The 18,035-nt window shown below is 41.6% G+C and overlaps 1 protein-coding gene across 2 annotated transcripts in view; it reads right to left on the bottom strand.

The window, feature by feature from the left end:
- The window catches only part of NTHL1 (nth like DNA glycosylase 1), a 199,205-nt gene that overhangs the window by 173,016 nt on the left and 8,154 nt on the right, over positions 1-18,035 (bottom strand). For both annotated transcript variants that reach the window (XM_078664174.1, XM_078664175.1), the window contains exon 2: positions 11,428-11,687. In XM_078664174.1, coding sequence (XP_078520300.1) covers positions 11,428-11,687 — 260 coding nt within the window. The remainder of the gene's footprint in view (positions 1-11,427; positions 11,688-18,035) is intronic.

Genomic DNA, 18,035 nt, shown 5'->3' with positions numbered 1-18,035 from the left:
TTGAGATGCAAATAAATGGCACTAATCAACACAGTTTTACAACATTAATGCTGTAAATACTATGGGACTGAGCTGATTGGCCTTGGAATGATGGAAGGCTGCATGGCCTGACCGGTTGTGTTTATACCCACAACCTGCAGGTCGCAGAAACAGTAGATGACAACACCAGAGCACTAAAGACATGTGCTTGTGTACAGTTATCTAGCTCTTTCATATGGCTCCTAATATACTAACACTCAATTTTGGATGATAAGGGAAATTGGTAAAGGGAGATATGTTTATGTTTAGTCAAACATTCATAAACTCATAGAGTTTCTAGGCACTAGGAGAAGCCACAAAGACACATCAGAAACAATGAGCCCACCTATGCCAACAGCATACACACTTTTAGATGTTTTCTGAGAAGCAGAAGCGGTCGATGTGACCAAGCCCAACAGAAGGAATATTCCACAGCGTGGAGACACCGACAGAGAAAGATTCCCCGCCAGGGTGACATTTTCTGAACTGCAGAATATTTAACCACAGAGAGATAGAAGGGTGTGGTGGTGGTAGATTAAGGGATTTTCAAAGCATCACAAGGAGATAAAGAGATTTGCAGATTACTACACAATGTTGTCAAGACGGGAAGCTAAGAGTAATACTTTGGCTTCCTAGTTCTTCTGTAACCCATGGAAATTACCTGCCCAGCTAGAACACATGTTTGTACTGCATTGTGGACTATGATAACCTAGAGAGATGCAATTTTCCTCCAATTGTCTACTTCAGCACCACTGACTCTAGAAACTACTACACTTTGATGCGCTGTCTTTTGCAGATAGTTCCGCGAATTACAACACAGCATGCTGTTAGCCGCTTTCTGGGATAGCGGCAAGATGGCACCAGGCACCCAATGCCAGTCAGGAACAGGGGGAATGATATCAGATTTCCTCATTTCTCATTCTCATTTATTCTTTATTTCGGTTAAGAATAACCATAAAAGATTACATAAAACAATACAATTATTTCCAGAATACATCCTATGCGAATTAAAATATAATGCTACATAATTCCTTAGAGGGCAAACCTAAATCCAACCAACTAATTAGACAATGTTCTAGCGGTATTTACAAGTTCATAAATATTAAATAATTAAAAAAATATTAATAAAAAACAGATTTGAGGAACAACTCTTTCAGGGCAACCTTAAAATAAATACCTATATAAATAAATACCAATAAAATACAATTGATTACAAAAGATGTTCTCTTAAAACATACTTTTTACATGTTATATAAAAAAAATATATAGATTTCATTTGTTCTAGTAAAGTGCACGTGCCTAGTTCATACTAACTTTCCATTCATTTTCTCAGCCTAGAGTTTCAGACCTTCACTTTTCTTCATCAAGCTCACACCAAACAGATATCGACTGACACTAAAAACCACAGGCTGTCTAGTGTCGGAACATAATAGTCTTTCTGCTTCAAGGCAAGATCTAGTACCAAGCAAACGGCAAATAGGCTTTATCCATTTATTCCTACAGTGTGCATAGGCCGGACAGAAGAACAACAGGTGTGCCTCATTTTCCATCATACCCAAATCGCATGAGACACATCCCCTTCGTCCTTGCCCAGCGCCCATTTTACTGTATTTGACTTTATTTGTAGGATGCCATAACAGTACTTAAGGTATAGGGACTTAGCCAATTGTAGCTGTATTTCGTCTATTAAGGGTTCGAAATTCCAAGGTATTTTCAGCTGGAGAAATCATGTGGTCAATGACCCAACCCTAGAAGAATGGGACATTGAGTTGTGTATGAAAGACCAATAGTTTTCCTTTAAAAGCTTTTTTGAGGCCAGTGTCAAATCAGACGGCTCATCCCAGTAAAGCCTTAACCCCAACTTAAGGAACCAATCATGAAGATGTTTTAACCAAGGCAACCCCATACATTTATTTAGTCCCAGAATTTCTTCTAGACCCTCCCTGTAGTGAATAAGCTCTTCTGTGCTTCATAAGCGAACCCAGAACAACAGTGGTCTAAGGTTAGCCTGGTCGTCCACACAATTAAAATTTTAATCCATCAGCACAGGAGTCAATGGTGTCCGTGTGGGCAAACTGAGTATTTTTCTAAGGAACTTATTTTTACGCACCCTGAATGTTTCATTTACAGCGGGACCCCACAGCTCTGCCCCGTACAATGAAGCTGCTTGTGTTTTATATTTATACACTTCAAGAGCGTGTGAAATTGCTGTGGATGTACTACTTTCAATTTTCCTTATTAATGGAAATGTTTTCTGGAGGAGTATAGTTCTGCTTTTTTCTAGCTGGGGCCTCCAGATCAGTTTTGAATCCAAAGTAATACCCAAGTAGGTAAAATAGTGCACACACTCAATATTCTGGTTATCTGCAGTTACATTTTTCCTAAATGTTTTGTGTGGGTTAAGAGACATATTTTGTTTTACTGGGGTTCATTTCTAACCCCTTGGTTTTGCAGTATTCCCCAAACGAATGTATTAAATTTTGTAACCCTTTCGGTGTTTGTGAAATTAAAATCGTATCATCAGCAAAGAGGAGTGCCGGTACAGGCAGCCCTCACAGACTAGGGGAATCATGAGTGCATCCCAAGAGATGGTCAGAGATGTTGTTAACATATAAAGAAAATAAAGTCGGAGCTAAAACGCACCCCTGTCTTACGCCCCTATTAACCCTAATTGGTTCAGTTAGTTCGCCTTGTGGTTCCCATCTGACCTTTGCCCAATTATCTTCATGTAATCTTATAATCTGTAGAAGAATTTCCCCCGGGACCCCTAGGTCCTTTAAGGACTTCCACAGGAGATTTCTAGGGACCATGTCAAATGCTGCTTTTAGGTCCACAAAGGCGATATACAGGTGGCCCTTCCTAAATGTTGCATATTTCCAAGCTATACAAAGGAATCTAAAAACCTGGTCAACCGTGCATGTCTGATGCTGAGATAAAATGCTATTTTCCTCAATCCATTCAATCAATCTGTTTAAAATGTTCCTAGCGTATACCTTCGGTAGAACATCGATAAGACTAATTGGTCGGTAATTGGATGGGTTGTGCCGATCACCCTTCTTAAAGATAGTGGTGATCTCTGCCCCTTTCCATGTTTCGGGTAATGGTGCACCTAATGCAAGAGAATTACACAGCAGATTAATATAGGGCCCCCACACACCTTTGTCATGCTTCCATAGATCTCCAGGCATTTTATCGGGGCCTGACGCCTTTTTTCCGGCTTTAATGTCTCATTTCACACTTTAGGTAAACAAACAAAGTATGTAAACCAGAGACTGTTGTTTTCACCCATAACCCTCCCAACTGATTAGATAATATACCATTCTGCTTCAAATTCTGCTCCATCAGAAGGTGTGATTATATCACACCAAATAAATGTATTTTCTGGAAAGATGGAATGGAATATCATATTATATATATATATATATATATATATATATATATATATATATATATACACACATATATATATATATACATATACATACACACACACACACACACACACATATACACATACATATATTTAAACACCTGTGTGTATATATATATATATATATATATACATACACACATATACCCACACACACACATAAATACATACATACGTACACATATATACACGCACAAAGAAGCCGCACCCTCCAGTCCGTGGGTGCTTACACGAGCCACACCATCAGGCTTTGGTAACAAAATTGTATTTCCAGCGGACAAATCCATTATAATTCATGGCGCATTTCAACCTATAACAGGCCTTGCTCGCATGATTATAGCAGTAGCCAGTTTCCCTACAAAGTGTTCACCAAATAGTAAAGAAGGACAACCACGCACATACCACTCAGTTTTAAAGTCAAAGTTCTGACATTCATGGTCATGTTTCTGAATAGTTATCAATTCAAGGTTATATCTCGAATTACTGGCACAGTATTTTCCTTTCAAACATTACTTTCAGGATTCCAGGGATTCAATTCTATTTTATGCAATTCATTGCCAATGTTGCACTGTAGTTGTGACTTTTTTTTTTAAAGGAAAAATACTGCCCCAGTAATTATACATATAACTTTGAACTGTGAACTATTTAAAAACAGTGAATTCATCAATTTATCATATTGACATCGGCATTATGAGAATGGAAATGAATGTCAGAACTGTGACTTTAAAACTGAGTGGTATGTGTGTAGTTGTCCTTCTTTCATGTTTGATGAACATTTACATTTGAAGGGAAACTGAACATTGCTATAATCATGTGAGCAAGGCCTGTGAGAAGTTGAAACGCATCATGAGTTATAATGGATTTATCTGCTGGAAATAGAATTCTTTCGCCAAAGTTGGATGGTGTGGCTCGTGTATGCTCCCTCAGACTGAAGGGTGCGGCTTCTTGTGTATGGTATATGCGGTGGTGCCCGCACTGCGAGCCCCGACCAGTTGGAAGGGCTTTGCTTTTGTGTCAAATTTCGTATGCCCATGCGCGGTGTGGAGTTGGCTGCCTTTGCAGGGTTTTGCTAGACCTTGTGACCAACCCCCCACTGCACACGGCCAGCCCTGCAGCCAACTCTCCACCGTGCCCGGCCGAAGGGCGAGTGCAGCGGAAGGTCGTACTTAAATATTACTATGTTAAAAATCCTAGAAATTCACTGAAAAAAATAAATCATAGTTAGGTGTGATAAAAAGATCTGGGTTTTTAATTTTAACCTAAGAAATTCACTGAAAAAACCCAAAGGTTACAGTAATGATATATAGTTAGGTGAGTTTGTAAATGACAATAACATTTTGAACTAAAAAAAACCCACAGAAAATGCACCAGCCATATTTAGCAGCGCTAACTATAACTTGCACCCCCACCATGGGCTGCATTACTCATGACGTTCTACGACATCACTGATTACATCTTCCAACAAGAGTGTTAGTTTGTTTTATGGTTTACATAGTGGTGCGTAACTACCCTAGTACTTCATTTAATCTTGTACATCCTGCGTCCACTAATGGGTGTAAATGTTTACAAAATGTATGTGCTACTAAAACATCATAGCTGTGTACAGGTATTTAATACGTTATAAATGTTTGCACTGAAGAGTAACCCTGTGCGCAAGTGGCAGTTGACAACTTGAATTCAGCATGTTCCACACAAGTTTTTAGGCTCTGTAGAAAACGTCACTAATAGGGTCAAAGATTCTACATGCAACATACTAAGTATTGTACTAGCTTTGAATTATTAGACAGAATTGTCTCAGCATGACAATTTCTACATAACATACAATAATATGTGCACCAAATATTTAGCTATGTATATGTGCTTCTTTTGCTGAAAGGTTTTCACCATAGTATCAAGGATGCAAGTAGTAGGATACTTAGTACCTTCAGATCTTGGTTATTATAAGGAAATGGTGAATTTTTTTGACAACAGTCGCCTATAGCGTACACTGTTCTTAGTAGATACTTCTGTAATACTCTGGTGTATTTCTCATGAGAGTTTCACTATTTGCGAACAGTGTGGTATAGACTAAAAACTCTCCATAAACACGGTTTATAGTACCCACTTCTTTACTCATATTAACTTCTCATTGTAGGTTCAGTGAGTGTCAGGTGTTTGATACAGATAAAAACTGTTCATAGTAGGGTATTTGTTTTGGAACAGATGTTCAGTATTTTTAGGAACTTGGCTTTCTGTGAACAGTTGTATACAGATTGAACACCATACTCAATTAGGGTTTCCTGTATATTTGTGGCCGATTGTTAATGTGAACTATGCTAGCGGGAAAGTGTATGGTATAGGGGCAATGTTGCACATAAGGCATGCTTATATATATATATATATATATATATATATATATATATATATATATATATATATATATATATATATATATATATATATATATATATAGATATATATATATATATATATTAAAAAAAAACAATGGTCAAAGTAACATTATATTCATGTATATAAAAACAGCTGAGGTTTTGTCAGCCTGAGCCCCAACACAGTCATAGGCTTTATACATTGTATAAAATATGTAATTTACAAAAAAATATTATATGTGAATTCGTGAGGACAGAACTTTGTAAAGACACTGGCAACATGAACTGATGACATGTAAATGATTTATTTAAAAAAGTAGGGTGCTCTCCTGCTCTAGGAACTGCAGTTCCCATGAGCCCAGGCTCCCAAACTTAATTACCCCAATGCCAGCACTTCTCGAGAAGCGCTGGGATTGGCTTGAGCGGGCTTCTGACAGCAGTGCCCAATGCACACCACTCCTGCTGCTGATGGCCCCGTCCCCAAACTTGGCTGATGGCTCTGGCTCCTACAGGTAAAACAAAATGATGAAGCAGTTTTAATAATTGCTTCATCATCATTTTATTTTACGTTTTGATCTGCTGCTTTCAGCAGTGGGGCGACACTCCTGCGCCATAATGGAGATGCTGCCCATAAAAGGATGGTGTCAAGTTAATTTGTGAGAGTGCTGGATGTAGCCATTTGAAATATAAGTGGGGCAGGGAACAGCTCTGCCTCTAACAGTCTGGCAGGATAGTCCTCTCCCTGGTAAACCCAGGTCCTAGTTTTCACCGTCAGGGCCCAATATGCATTCTTGATGGGGGTGCAATTAACAGGCTCTGGAAGCTGGAAACTTGTAGGCGGCCTCAAAAAGATTAGGGCAGGAAAAGGACAACTTTCTAAAAGTGGCATTTTCAAATTTGTAATTTAAAACCAGACTTTACCCTTAAAGAGGACTTTAAATTATAATAAAATGTTAGCAGTTATTAAATGTAATAATGTACCCAATATTAGCCTATGGGAGAGGTAGGTCTTGTAGTGAAAAACTAATTTAGGAGTTTTTCACTACCTGGACATGTAAAACGAAGGTTTAGGCCTGGCTAAAGGTTTATTTTGCCTAGTCAAATTGGCAGTTTAAAACTGTACTCGAAGCTGCAATGGCATGTTTTAAAAGCCTACTTTCAGTGAGTGGAACAATGAGTGATTTTGCCCAATAGAAACAGCTAATTTACAGGCCTGAGTACCTGTAGTACCATATACAAGGGATGTACCAATCAGGTGTAAGCCAATTATACCATGCTTTAGAAGGAGAGACAATCACTTTAGAAACTGACTAGCTGTGGTAAAGTGCACAGAGTACTAAAAGGCAAAAAAAACCAGGTTCAGCAAACAGAAGAGGTGAAGGAGAAGTTTGGGGGTGACCCTGCAAAGAGAGCTAAGTTCAACAGGTATGTAATGAACCATGCTCACAGATACTGATAAGCACCATTTGCGGCTATTGACAGATCCCACCCTTCCCTCGCTTCCCAAACCCAAAGTGGGAGACAACCATCAAAAACACACCACCATCAAAAACACACAAAGATACTACAGGATGAAAGTGTTAACCTCGTTGCAATGTTGTGTCAGTCTATCCCACATTTCTACAATGCCGCTGCTATCATCTCATGGGAACTTGGGGGTCGTAGTACGTCAATGCCCGGATTAAGAGGAAGCATGCATAGGAGTTTGCATATGATGGTTTATGGTTTCCAAGCTGTGCAAAAGGCACCCCTTGCCTTTCTTAAGTCAAACATTAACACTTTCATTTCCCTGATCAGCTTTATCCTACTAGGACAGTTAGGAAGTAATAGGGGAAGTCGGACTTATCCACTTCACTGCAATCTTCTTCATTGCTGCTCAATACATGGTAGTGATCAGAGTTCAGTCACGTTTAAATACCCTCTCCATACTCTCAGGCCGCAAGCCCAGAACAACCAACCAGGGAGTAAAGGCAGGAAAGAGACTATAACACTTAATATGGCGTATGTCTGTCTGACATTGGGAATGAAATACTGGATCACCCACAAATATCAGACAGAAAAATTCAGTCGACGGAATAAATGGAGTTCTAGTTTTTTCAAGATCAAGAAAACAACGTGGTTAATAAAATGTCCTCAATGTAATCCATTGTGGCAGTATTTGTAAGTCATGTCTTTGGGTGACGAGTGAAGCGACTTGATTACACAATCTATTATAGTTAAGATTTAAGGGCTTCATTACCACCAACAGAAAGATGGTAGCATACATTTAGGGGTGATATTATTGATTAGAATGGGTGCTCTATTATGAGGAAAATATATGAACCCAGTAGCATATATGTGTTACACACTATAAAGACGAAAGTAATTTGTTAGCACGACACTTTGATAGGGAATGCATAAGTAGTACCTGTGCGTTGACTGACAAAAACAGAAAATCATATGGAACAAGAGGCAAATTGCAAAAAATGTAGTAAAATGCTGAAAACAATTAGCGAAACTGCACTGCTTCCTCTGAGAACAGCCGCCATGTTATAGGTAAGATTTTAGATTGTGTTAGACAACCCCTGATCTGATCGTACCATTGCAAACTGATCGTACCATTGCAAATTTAAATCATAAGTATAGACATTACCAAAATTGAAATAGTTCAATTTGGTTAAGAAAAGTAGCCTGTTAAGGAGACATTTCTGTGACCCAATGTAAAGGGCACGGAGTATTTATTAGCAACAAAACAGTCATCAATAAGGTCTAACATGCATTGGGTTTTATTCACGTTGATGTATTGGGCAACGTCGAGTAAATAATTATTACAAAAAAAAAAACAGACCGGTTGGCGCGGGTATTGCATTTTTTCTGCAGCTTAGTGATAACCCAATGCTATTATCAAACTCTGTCAGATAGCGGATATTGGTACTAAATGCAGAGGGCAAAATATTAAGAGAAAAGCCGCATCGGTAATTCGGTTGTATATTTTACTAGAACAGAGGCAGCAGAAATATGCCATACAGCCCCAGTAGATGGCAGTATTGGCACACAGCTGTGTGATAAACAAAGGTAAAGATACTTTTTATGGCTGAAGGTACTAAACATTTAGGACTGATTGTGAGTAAGTTGTCTTTAACTGATTGACAAATGCGGGTGCGTGATTGACAGTCTGAGTCCCGAGTCCGCACACTTCAGATTTTTTTTTCCATTCAATTCAGATATGTTTGACGTAACTTTGCCTCCGTCTCGCTCCGTCACTTTGACGGCGTGTGTTCACGTGGCGATTGTTGTGTTTATATGGGGGTGTTTCAAATGTGCTCGTGATGCTGTTTGCGGCCTTAATTCTGGAGCCCTCGGCACTCACCCACCAGAGCAGGGTCATACCCTGTGAGTTTACTTCATTTACTGTGGTTATCAAACCCTGTTCCGAAGCCTTATCAGAGCATCCAAGTTGAAGGGCAGAGAGCCATGGACATCTTCCTGTGACGCCCTCCCCGTTTGGACCTTTGAAGTCCAAGTAGGGGCTTAGGCCAGGACCACCGACTATTCACCCCCTTCCTTAACCTTTCCATCCACCTCCCACAATGGTTTATACGACAAAAATACCTTCCTTCCAGCATCACTGATGGACACCCTCCTATGGTTCCTTAGTGGAACACCTACACCCGATGGGCCGTGCCACCACTGCTTCTCCCAGAAACAGCTCAAGAAACTACAGAATGTTTAAAACGCCATTGCCAGACTTGTCCTTGACATCCCCCGCTGCAGCCACATCACGCAATACCTCCCACAACTCCACTAGCTCCCAGTCAACAAGAGAATCACATTTAAGCTCCTCACTCACGCCTACAAGGCTCTACACGACAAAGGACCAGCATACCTGAACCACTGCCTCGCACCCACGTGCCCGCCAGACAACTCTGCTCTGCCCAACGCGCCCTAGTCTCCCTCCCCAGGATCCACATGACCAGAACCGGAGGAAGCTTGTTCTCCTATCACCGCCAAGACCTGGAACACCCAGCCCCCCCCCCCCACTTCAGGCAATCTACGTTGCTGAGCCAATTCAAGAAGGACCTCAAGACCTGGCACTTTGAATGATCCTCCACCCAGTGCAACCAGCTGCCCCACACCCACAGCGCCATGAGACCCTCATGGGCCACGCTATACAAGCCCCTGATTGATTGAGAATCAATCACTTGAGGACAATGACAACATTCATTTTGTATGTAATTGAAACCCTAGAACCTAGTGTTTGTCCACCATTAACTGGTGCAATCTATTGTTGAAAATAAAGCATGTTGTTGGTCATGCAGCTGGTCTTAACTTTATTTCTACAAACAGGGGCTTTCTTCTCTACATACCCTGAACCTGGACAGTATGTGCAGCCCCACTCCGTGGAAACCACAATGACCCCAAAGGGCTGTCACCCTGCTAAGCTCCCATGAATTGGGAAATGTGGCTGAAAGAAATTAAGCAAAATCCATATTGCCAAGATATCAATGCAATAGGATAAAATATAAAGTTATATATTTCACTAAAGAGAATTTAAAATTTGAGTGTGGCCTTATAATTTCTTAACTACACCACTTCAGAATCTTGACATTTGCGTTTACTTTGTTGCTTGTTCTTACTCACTCTTCAAAGCGTTGAGGCTCAGGTTGCCAGACGGGTACCTATTGGTCTCTAAAGCACTTCCTTACTTTCTGAGATTGCGTCTGCACTAGGTTAATTCCCCCTGCCAACTCTACAGTCAAGCCCATTACATTACCATGAGGAAAGAAGGTAAGTATATTAAACACATTGTTATAAAGAAATACTTCTGTATTCGTCATTATCATGATACAATGGTGCATTTTACACAGCAATGGTATATAAGGTCAAAAGATATACAATTGTATTGGTCAAAAAGCATCAGTTAACAGTAACTATTCTGTGGCTCCCACGGTTTTTGTATATGAAAACGTTTACATTATGTGAACTTTAAAGCACAGCGGACAGAAGGTGAGCATATGCTAGAGCATAAAAAAAATGAATTCATGTAGAACAAGAGGGATTGTTGGCACATTAAACAAACAAAGTACCCTCATACATGTTTGGAAAGGCGGAAAAAGAAAATCCCTCCAGGTGTCTGAGACCTTAAAGCACTCGTCCTGTGCACGTGTGCACTCCCACCTACACTTTACAGACGTGTGAACGCTACATACAAGTGGTCATGGTGTCATGAAAGCTTGAATAAGAACCAAGTCTAGCTTTCTTCCAGATTTAGGACAGCTTGTAGGTCAACAGGATGGAACTAGGTGGTTGGCAAAAACACCCTGCATTTAAAAAATTGCGTTTATCTCTGTATACTCTGCAGTTTATCAACTTTACAAATAATTTACCTTGTATGATTGATCTATGGATAACTTAACTTTAAGACTTAAGTTCTAGTTGTTGTAACTGGCCCAATACTCAGGTTAAAGAAAAACACCTGTACAGAACCCTATCCAATATTGAAAGCACTAGACTAGTTTTAACCATATTCAAAAGAAAACAACATTGTTAGGATTCAATCCATGAATTGGGTTCTCCAATGTACTTTTGCTAAAGAACTAATATTTAAACACTCAACAATCCCAGCTGTACCTCTGGAGCTGCAGTGCGATCAAAGCACTTCTCCGCACCCATCTCATCCACAGGCGCGTCCTTCCCCTTGCGCATCTCCTGGATGTTTTCCAGCTGCTCTCTCCAGTCTTTCGGCTCCCATTTCGGTTTTTTAAGGTCACTGGCGGTGGGGTCTTTGCCGTTTCCCTCATTCGGTTGTGACTCATAAGCAACTGTCAGGGATTTCTTCTTTGGCCTGCGCTTTGGACAGCCTGCCCCTACGCTCTGCTCCTCCTGGGCACCTACGGTAAAAAGGTGAGGGACTGAGTAACAACAATTTTGATTCGCTCTACAATACTAGGCAGGACGATTCTCCCAAAAATATTAGGCCCGTGAGTCAGATTTACACCTAGGATTTCGAAAGACCTACTCATTTTGGAATTCACAAAAAACAAAAGTATGCTCGGAAATCTATGAAAAGTGAAAACTTTTAGGTACAGTGTAACTTTATGCAGCTGTACACCTACCTTTGGCCCAAAAGGCGTACAACCTGAAATCTTAGTGGAAATGTGAATTTGCACAATTATTGCCAGTTTTTTTTTCTCTCAAATGTATTTATTTTTTGTTTTACGTTATTCACCATATTTCACAGGTGTAAATAAAGGCATGTTCCTCTTCTACATATTAGCCTTCACTGGACACTGAGTTTCTTGTGCTTTATTTACTGTATCCTTCTTGCGGACCCCGACTGACTTCTAGAGTAAGCTTTAACCCAATTGGCTTTGCTACCCATGGACAGTCAGTTGCTTAAAGGGAGTACCCTGGATATTCAACTGTTGTCCAACAGTTTCTGAGGCCTGGATCACCAGAGAGACACAGACGTAAACACCAGGAGTACTTCTTAGTGACTAAAGATTGCCACAAGACCCCGAAAATCAACCATTGGCAAAGGGTCTTGCCTTTGGGACTTATAGGCTTTCCAATGGTTCTAACCATACTTTACACTTACAGCATCCTCAATGGAGCCCAGCATAGTTTTTTGTTTTTTTTAAAGGAAAAAGGCCATAAGCCGCCACCCGCATCATTTTGTAGACGCGCACACCAAGCATGCACGCATCTACAAAATAAGAAAAAGAAAAATCTGTAGGCCAATCTGGGTTGTATTGATAAACAAGAAGAAAGAGGGTGGAGTGAAGCAACACAGTGGAGGTGTAAACAACAAGGGGCAACAAGGAACGAGGGAAACAACAGTAGGGGACGCAGGAATAGGGAGAAGCAAAGTGATGTGGCAATACCAACAGGGTGTGAGTAGAATGGAGGGTACAAGCAAGAACCATGGAGGAGAAGAGAATGTGGGGGAGCAAATGCACACAAAAGAACAACACAGAGGTGGGTGGAGAAACAATTGAAAAACCAATGCTGGGGTGAGATAGGCACACAAGAGCAAGCGGGAAACCAAGGGCAGACAGCATGACTGAGGGTGAGACGTAGACAAGAGAGATAGCAGGAAAACACATGCACTCGGAGTGCTTAAACAAAAAACGGAGCAGTGGAAGGACACAAGTAATGGATCCACACTTTAGGGGAGGGAAAACTCAAGAGGAAGTGAATCCCATAAGCGCTAACAAACTATACGAAAAGAAATTAAAGTGACAATGTGTTAGAAATGGGAGTCTCTAGTTGGAAGAGGTAGGTACCTTAGTCCAAATAGGGACTCTTGATTCTAGTCAGGGTAAGGGGGATACACACTTTAGATAACCCCTGTTAACCCCCTTGGAAGCTTGGCACGAGCAGACAGACTTATCCCAAAGGCAATGTGTAAAGTATTTGTACCAACACTCACAGTAACTATGGATGTGTGATTTCTTGCAAAGTACCTGTCGTTGCGATAAAATTCATCAAGTCAAACAGCTGCAGCGATGGGAAGTGTAAAAAAATAAAGAGATGCGTCATTTACCAAGACCCTCGTGGATGCGATGCAACAGTTCCGCTGTACACAGGGGAGCGATGCATCGGGTCCGGTCTGTAGGGGGAAGCGATGCATCGGTTTTGGGACGACTCTGATCCTCGGGTGATGCGTCAGGGGAAACTTGCCGTACAGGGACGATGAATGGAAACCCGGGTTGTGTTGGCAAACAATGCAGCAGTGGCAAGCGGCGCTGCGTCGACCTTTTCAGCCGTTGTTTTGCATTTGTCACCCCGAGTGGGATGGGTATGCTCAGACGTGAGTCCCATGTTCTCCACACCACTGGAGTCAAGCTATCCTGGCTGAAGACGGCTGATAGCCAGAAACCGTCCTAGGATGCTTGATTCCGGCCCAGGAAAGACATGGCTTGGCAGTTCGGGCTCGACTGTTCCCATGAGGCACAGGGTCAAGGCTGATTTGCATATGGCCATGCCTGAATTGGGGTGGTGTGGAGTGCAAAAAAACGATGGATTTAGGCCCAGATCTCTGTACTGGGGTGAATGTATGACATTGTTCTGCATTCTGTCCATCAACTGTTGTTAAACAAAAAACGGAGCAGTGGAAGGACACAAGTAATGGATCCGCACTTTAGGGGAGGGAAAACTCAAGAGGAAGCGAATCCCATAAGCGCTAACAAACGATACGAAAAGAAATGAAAGTTAGAAATGGGAGTCTCTAGTTGGCAGAGGTAGGTACCTTAGTCCAAATAGGGACCCTTGATTCTAGTCAGGGTAGGGGGGATACACACTTTAGATAACCCCTGTTGACCCCCTTGGAAGCTTGGCACGAGCAGACAGGCTTATCCCAATGGCAATGTGTAAAGTATTTGTACCAACACTCACAGTAACTACGGATGTGTGATTTCTTGCAAAGTACCGGTCGTTGCGATAAAATTCATCAAGCCAAACAGCTGCAGCGATGGGAAGTGTAAAAAAATAAAGAGATGCGTCAGTTACCAAGACAGTCGTGGATGCGATGCAACAGTTCCGCTGTACACAGGGGACCGATGCATCGGGTCCGGTCTGTAGGGGGAAGCGATGCATCGGTTTTGGGACGACTCCGATCCTCGGGTGATGCGTCAGGGGAAACTTGCCGTACAGGGACGATGAATGGAAAACCGGGTTGTGTTGGCAAACAATGCAGCAGTGACAAGCGGCGCTGCGTCGACCTTTTCAGCCGCGATCCCTCGATGCGCAGTTCTTGCCGCAACAGGCGCTGCGTCGGTTTCGGCTGCGGCTCGGCGGGGAGATTCTTCAGTGCTGCGTCGGAAAACTGCAGCAAGAAAAGCAATGCGTTGATTTACTTGTTGTTGCATTGCTCTTCCAGCTCCCAACAGCAGAAACAACCTCCAGAGGCCCAAGACAATCACAGGCACTTCTTGGCAGGTCAGAAGTCCCTGCAAGGAAGTTCAGGGGAGCTGGGGGTGAAGTCTTTGTGATCTAAAGACTGCAATTTGATCTACAGTGGCACAAGAACTCAAAGAGTGTACAACTAAAAACATTAATCAATAGGGACTACTGAACTCATGTTCCGCGCCAAACGTTAACGTCCTGCGTTTGGTGCGGACAAAAAGATAACTTTAGTTTGTTGAGAATACTGGGATACGGGTGTGTTTAGCTTAGGGGGTTTACATATTTGTTTACATGAAGTGTTATGTTTGTGCACTCGGGCTTGTGGCATTAGTTTAGTATACATGAGTTCAGTAGTCACTATTGCTTAATGTTTTAGTTGTACACTCTTTGAGTTCTTGTGTCACTGTAGATCACATTGCAGTCTTTGTAAATGAGTTAATTTATATATATATTTATATATAGCGCGAACTTGACCCGAAATCAGGTTTCAGAGCGCTTTACATGAGAACCAGTTGCGTTACATGAGGACTCATTCATTTTTGCTAGGCACGGGAAGATTACGCGATGTTGAGCGTCGATGATGAGACTAGAACCCGGTTCCCCAGATTTCAAGTTGACCGCCCTAACAGTTAGGCTACATCCTCTCCCCACGTTGCAGCAGTCCCACCTGCTGGGGAGTCTACATGCTGACAGCGATCATCCCATGCTTTGTTGTGCAGCAGGACCATCTAAGGGGTACATTTTGTGCTAACACCGATTAGCATGCTTGATATTTATTTTCAGAATCTGACAGCGATTTGCACACAAATTGCTCATTGACTTTATTTACAGTGACTGCCACTTACATTTTATGCTAATCTCAGTGCTCTGATACATCTTCAGCGATTAGCAAGCTTCTTTGTTATGCAATTTAATTACATGTCCTATTTATTCACATATGCAGCAAGTATACTGTGCAGTGGTTATTTATAGAATCTACAGTGTAGAAAGTGTTGCATTAACAATAAGCATCTAGTTACATCGGTTCCAGATCCTAGGATTTCCCGAAATCCTAAAAATGTTTGGCAAAGAGGGTCTATTGATTTATTGGCCCCATTCCATGCTCTACCCATGCAAATGAGATATTTGATTGTGAAAGGAGTGGCGGAACTCAATACAGCAATGTTTTGACGTTCTTCAAAGAAGTGTTCCACAGGGAAGGTCTTCCAGCTGTAGATTTATCTGACAATGGTGTACAGTTTATTTCAGCGCACATGCAGGTGTTTTTTTCAGAAACAGGGAATTAAGCATGTTCGCTCTCCTTTATATCGTCTAAAGTTCAACAGCAAAGTGTTGGTGGAATGTATACAAAATGCACTTAAGTCTCAGGTGGAGCTGTGCTGAAGCTATCAGGGACACTATATGGGCGCACCTTACTACTCTGTTACTGGACAGAAACCTTTTGAGGTAACGAGAGGGAGGAGTGTGAGATCTTTCTCCCGGATGGATCCTGAAGCGCCCCCAACGAATCCAGAACGCCTCCGCACGCCTGATCCTCGACATCCCTCGCCCCAGTCACATCACACCCCACCTGAGAGACCTGCACTGGCTCACTGTCAACAAGAGGATAACCTTCAAACTCCTCACTGTAGGAAGGTACAAATGAAGGCAGGAAACGAAGTAGTGAGCAACGGAGTTTATTTATAGCATCCGCTCACAATGAAGTCCAGTCAGAAGTGACCCATTCCACATAACCGCATTACAACCAGAATACCCCCCACTTCGAACCATAACATTCTTCCCAGGATACCCACAACACGAGACCGTCACGAGCTGTGACATGACAACCACCACGCTCGTGACAGCTCGCATAACCTAAACAGTTCCCAACACACCTTCCCCCCTTGAAAAAAAAAAAAAGTATCATCCTAGAATTAAGTCATAATAAAAGTCTCTATACCTAAAAGGAAGACGGTGAGAACGAACAATCCTAGAATTACCAGAATTTCCGTCAGTTCCTGTATCTTTTGTTTGTTCAGCACGTTCCCCAACGTCCAAAATCACATTACTGTCATAATCACCTTGATTCGAGGTAAGCCCAGAAAAAACAGAAACACTGTTGAAATTCCAAACCGAAGCACCATCAACCCTAATGGCATTCTTGAAAACTTCAATTACTTTTTTAGGACTTGACCACACAGGAAAATCTTTACCAACACCCTCCTTCTTCTTAATACAAACTAAATCACCCACCTTTACCAAGTGACTAGATGCAGACCCGATCTTCTTTTCCATGGAAAGTTTCATTTTATTTTTATATAGTTCAACTCTGCAGTGAACAGCCTCAAAATCCACTTTCAAAAAACTATCAGACCCACTTACATTTTTCTTCAACCACCAAGGTGCTAACCTGGGACTAGGCCTACGTCCTCTTAAAAGCTCAAAAGGGCTAACCAAGGTTACAGAATTAGGAGAAGTTCTGTACGACAAAAGCATGGATTGCAACGCATTTTTCCAATTCAAACCACCCTTAATGGAAAGTTGGATAGCCTCTTTTATCACGCGGTTGAAGCGTTCAACCTGGCCTTTGGCTTCAGGATGGAAAACTGCAATTTTCCTATGAACAATACCACACTTAACCATAAAATCTTCCATCTCCTTGCTGACAAACTGGGGACCATTGTCAGTCACAACCTCCTGGGGAATCCCTTCTCTGCAAAAAACTTCATCCAAGAATTCAATCACTTTTTGAGAGGTAACATCCTTAACCATTTTAATCTCCGGCCATTTAGAGTAGTAATCAATAAGAACAATTCCAAAAGCTTCCTGCTTAGACAGACAACTAAAAGGACCAATGATGTCTAAACCAAGTTTACGCCAAGGACCAATAGGTAAGTCAACAGGTTGTGGTTCAGGACACAACGCTACAGCCGTTTTGTCACTATTTGAACAATAAACACAAGAACGCACAAAATGGTCTACGCAAGAATCAATACCCGGCCACCAAAAAGTCTCCTTCACTCGTCTTCTGGTAAAAGATATCCCCAAATGCCCTTCATGAGCAATCCTAAGAACAACATTTCTGAGAGAAAAAGGCGGAACAATTTTGTCCCCCCTTAAAACCAAACCATTCTCCTCAGCAAGCTCCTCCTGAACTTTATAAAAACCCATCATATCTCCCGATAACTTTCTTTGTTCGGGCCAACCTTGCACTAGATACCTCTTGACACTGCACAATTCTAAATCCTTATCCATCTCCGCTAACCAACTACTTTCTTGCAAAAATGACCGATCACCATTCACCAAATCGACATCATTCAAAGTGAAAGCTACTTCACAATCATCTTCTAGGA

Source organism: Lissotriton helveticus, chromosome 10 (genome assembly GCF_964261635.1).
Source record: "Lissotriton helveticus chromosome 10, aLisHel1.1, whole genome shotgun sequence".
In the NCBI taxonomy this organism is placed as follows: domain Eukaryota; kingdom Metazoa; phylum Chordata; class Amphibia; order Caudata; family Salamandridae; genus Lissotriton; species Lissotriton helveticus.
Note: the sequence above shows the minus strand (reverse complement) of the source record. Positions and strands in the feature narration are given on the sequence as shown.